Source organism: Tupaia chinensis, unplaced genomic scaffold (assembly GCF_000334495.1).
Source record: "Tupaia chinensis unplaced genomic scaffold, TupChi_1.0 Scaffold000235_1, whole genome shotgun sequence".
Classification (NCBI taxonomy): domain Eukaryota; kingdom Metazoa; phylum Chordata; class Mammalia; order Scandentia; family Tupaiidae; genus Tupaia; species Tupaia belangeri.
Window position 1 is genome coordinate 4,839,490 of NW_006159713.1, and position 4,054 is coordinate 4,843,543.

A 4,054-nucleotide genomic window follows, 5' to 3' on the forward strand; every position below is an offset into this window, starting at 1 on the left:
CTTGGGATTTTAGGCACACATGCACATGCACCATGTGTTTTTCAGGCCTCCAGGTCCAGGATTTGAACTGGAGTCTGTCATGTGATATCCAGAGTCCTAACCACCACGCCACTTGCTAGTCCCAAGTATGAATTTATTTTGGTGCAAAAAAATTTTGAAATCCAGCCCTAGTTTTGTCATGATACACATTTTCCACAAACTTTTGAAGACCTTTGTACTATCATGCATGGCAAGAACAAGAAAATCTGCAGGGAAAGAAGACACTAAAAACTCTAAATGTAAAATGTCACCAATAAGAAGTTTCCTTCTGGGCCAGCAGATGGCATAATGGTTATGTCGCTGACTCCCATGTAGTTGACCGTGGTTCAAGTCCTGGATACAGTAGCTTAAAATTTACGCCAGGCAGGAGTGCATGTGTGCCCAAAATCCTAAGAGGAGAATGGAGGAGAAGGGACTACAACATGGCCATCCCCCTGGCGGGAGATTTCTTGGTCTCTGTCTCTTCAGCAAGTGCATGCACCCTATAGCAGAAATCTCTACCAAAAAAAAAAAGGTTCCTTCTAAACCAAGATTCCAGTGACAGGCAAAGCTGCTCTATTGAGCGCTAAATACTCTCACACGTACGAGTCCAGGGAGGTCATTCCAAACCATAGCTGTTCACACCGCTGGTGGGGCCTGGGAGAAGGCAGTCAAGTGACAAAGAGGCAACTCACCATGCTCTCGTCCTCCATGTCATTGGCTGAGAGTGTCCAGAGCTTGGCAACAGCAGGATCCATGGCAGGCTTTGCTGAGTACAACCAAGAAAAGAGAAAGAGCTCTAAAAAACAGGAACAAACTCCGAGCCCTCGAGACTTTGTGTAGAGAATGCACAGAACTAGGAGCCAGGAGACCCAGGTTTGAGGCACAAGTGCTACCATTTATACAAGGCATGACCTCATGCCAACCACTTCTGAGTCACAGAAGCCATCGTGTGTTAAGCACCTGCTTGCACCACATACTGTATGAAGCACTTTGTATACATGATCAAATGTAATTTTTCTAACAGCCTTATGAAGTAAGTTATTTATTTATTATCCTAACTACCACTAAGGAAACAGGTTTAGATATTAGGCCAGTTATACAAGGTTACGAATACAAGAGGAGTACCTCCAACCACCGTCCCATACTGCCTTCTCTGTTACCATAGTTTCCACCCCACGACAAACATGGGGCTAAATAGTTCTCCCTATACCTACTGCAGGTGTTTTAAAGATGAAATGAGAGGGACCAGCAGTTGGCGTAACGACTATGTCGCTGAATTCCCATGTAGTCGACCATGGCTCGAGTGTCCCAGACCTGGTGGCTTAAACTCATACGGGGCGCGTGTGCATGCATGCCCAAGATCCCGAGAGGAGAATGGGGGAGAAGGGATTGCAGCGTGGCCATCCCTCCTGGGGGGTGATTTCTCGCTTTCTGTCTCTCTATCTTTCTCTGCCTTTCTGGCGAGCGCACGCGCCCTTTAGCAAAAACCTCTCCCCCCCCAAAAAAAAAAAAAAGAAGAAATGAGAAATGTGTTAAAGGCTCCATAAATAATAAAGCTTTGGCCTCACATAAACCTGTTAAATACAAGATCAAGGCTCTGAAGCTGCTGGTGGCAAAGTAACACGGTAGGTTGGTAGCAGGTACAAGCTTCACACCTTCTGCCTCCCTGTCTAGGTCAAGAGCTCAAGGGCGGGAGAAAGCTGAGGCTGGGATTCAGTGGGGGCAGATCTTCAGAAAGGTCTCCGGATTAAGTGCACCCCCTAGTGGTTGCTGTCACGATTAAATCCTCAGACCTCCACAGGGCCACTGCTCAGCCTCCTCTATCTACTCATCCTGGAACCATGAACCCAAAGATAAGATTCCAAAGGGGTTCTTGCAGATTGAGGCTGGACAGTCAAACAGTGCAGCATGAATGTACATACATAAAGGCATGAATTTAATACCTGTAAATATTTACATATCTCACAGCTGAGACAAATCGGACACACAAAAAAAAGGGATGAAAGCAGGGGCAAAGGTGTGTGTGTGTGTGTGTGTGTGTGTGTGCACGCGCACGCACGTGTACATGTGTGAACACAATTTTCTGGGCAGGAAAATCAGTTTTATATGTGTCTTGGGATCCTTAAAGCAGGAAAAGCTGATTTTATTAGCACAGGATAAAAAGGACAGGGGACTAGGAACTCTTATTCACCATTATCACTCTTAGAGGTCTTCTGAGAATAAATATAATTCCAAGGCTTGGAAAGACTTCATTTACTAACCTCTGTGACTTGGGCCTCTAGAAGCAGGAGGCCTCAGCATTGCCTGGTGCAGGAGGGGCTGCCCTGGGTAATATCTATTTGTTCTTTCAGTTTAGGACCCTAATATGCTCAGGATAACAGTATGTTAAACATCCTTCCATTTGGAAATGACAGAAATTAAAGGAAAGATCCTCTAAAACTATCACCATCTCCTTTATCACTGATTCAGTTGCTAATATGTCTCTCTAGGCCCATTCAAACAGAATGGCCTAGGGCCAGCCTTACCTGCAGGAGGCTTCTTGGTGATGGAAAGCTTAAGCTGACTAGAAGAGCCCACCTCAAAGTTCGGTTTTTTGCCCGTGATCTGAACAGAGAGCAGGCTGTCACTTTCATAGCCCAGGTGTTCTTGGACAGACCGCATCTCCTCAGCACTTAAGGACTCCCTCTGCAGCTGGAATTCAAGACATTGAATGATCAGTCTGTATCTTTCTGTGAGATGTTTTCCTATGCCCACCTATGCAGGAGTTAAATGTTCATTTCTGTGTGTTGAGTATATAATAGCAGAAGGTAGCAGATCTCACTTCATGCTCCACATTCAGTTTCTCACTGATTGGAACCCTTGAGTATAACCTGTCTGCATGTTTACTTCGAGCCTACCCTTCGGAAAGTTCTGAAGTACTATGTATCAAATATTAGGTACGTGGCACCATGCTGGTCATTGTGGGGGCCTAATGACCATGATTCTAAAGCTGAATTAGACATGGTCCTATTGTACAACATGCAAGCATGCCTACAATAAAGATCATCAAAACTGATATTCCAAATGAGAAAGGGGGAAGGAAATCCCTTCTACACTCTAGATAGTCAACATAGAAAAAAAAAAAAAAAAAGGTCAGGGTGCCAATTCTAGTCCATGAAGTTTTTAATAAGACGTTGTCCACCTATAGTATGGAGTACTGTGACATCATTAAAAAGAACAAGAGGAATTGGGATCAACAGTTGGCATAATGGCTATGTCATTGGACTCCCATGTAGTTGACTGCAGTTCGAATCCCAGACCCGGTGGCTTAAACTCACACCAGGCATGTATGCCCAAGATCCCGAGGAGAATGGAAAAGGGACTGTGGCATGGCCATCCCCCCTAGGGGGTGATTTCTAACTTTCTGTCTCTCTTTCTGGCAAGAGCATGTGCCCTATAGCAAAAACTACTTCAAAAAAAAAGAAAAAAGCTACTGGGCTGGTTGGTGGCATGGTGGTTAAGGCACTAGACTCCAAAATGGCCGACCATGGCTCAAGTCCTGGACCTGGCGGCTGGTTAGGGTATTGACTACCATGTGACCAACCACAGCTCAAGTCCCAGACCTGGCGGCTTGTTTCCTCACTTTCTCTCTCTCTCTGATGACTATAGCAAATTTAAAAATAGCAATAAATAAAATAAGTCTTTTTTTTTTTTTTTTTTTAATAAAAAAGAATAAGAGGAAACAGCCTGGGGTGGATAAATATCTAAGATCTCCAAGGGTAGGGAAAAAACTAGGGACTAAACAATGTATACATAAACATTTAAAAAAGAGGGACCAGCAGTTAGTGTAATGGCTATGTCGCTGGACTCCCATGTAGTTGACCGCAGTTTGAGTCCCGGACCCGGTGGCTTAAAACTCACGCAGGGCGTGTGTGTGTGCGTGCGTGCCCAAGATCCCGAGAGGAGAATGGAGGAGAAGGGATTGCAGCATGGCCATCCCCCCTGGGGGGTGATTTCTCACTTTCTATCTCTCTGTCTCTGTCTGGCGAGCGCA

The 4,054-nt window shown here is 45.1% G+C and overlaps 1 protein-coding gene across 2 annotated transcripts in view; it reads right to left on the minus strand.

Moving 5' to 3' along the window:
- CIAPIN1 (cytokine induced apoptosis inhibitor 1) overlaps positions 1-4,054 on the minus strand; it is a 23,906-nt gene that overhangs the window by 6,917 nt on the left and 12,935 nt on the right. For both annotated transcript variants that reach the window (XM_014587785.2, XM_006148422.3), the window contains exons 5-6: positions 2,547-2,712; positions 714-787 (exon numbers count right to left, since the gene is read on the minus strand). In XM_014587785.2, the coding sequence (XP_014443271.1) occupies positions 714-787; positions 2,547-2,712 (240 nt within the window). The remainder of the gene's footprint in view (positions 1-713; positions 788-2,546; positions 2,713-4,054) is intronic.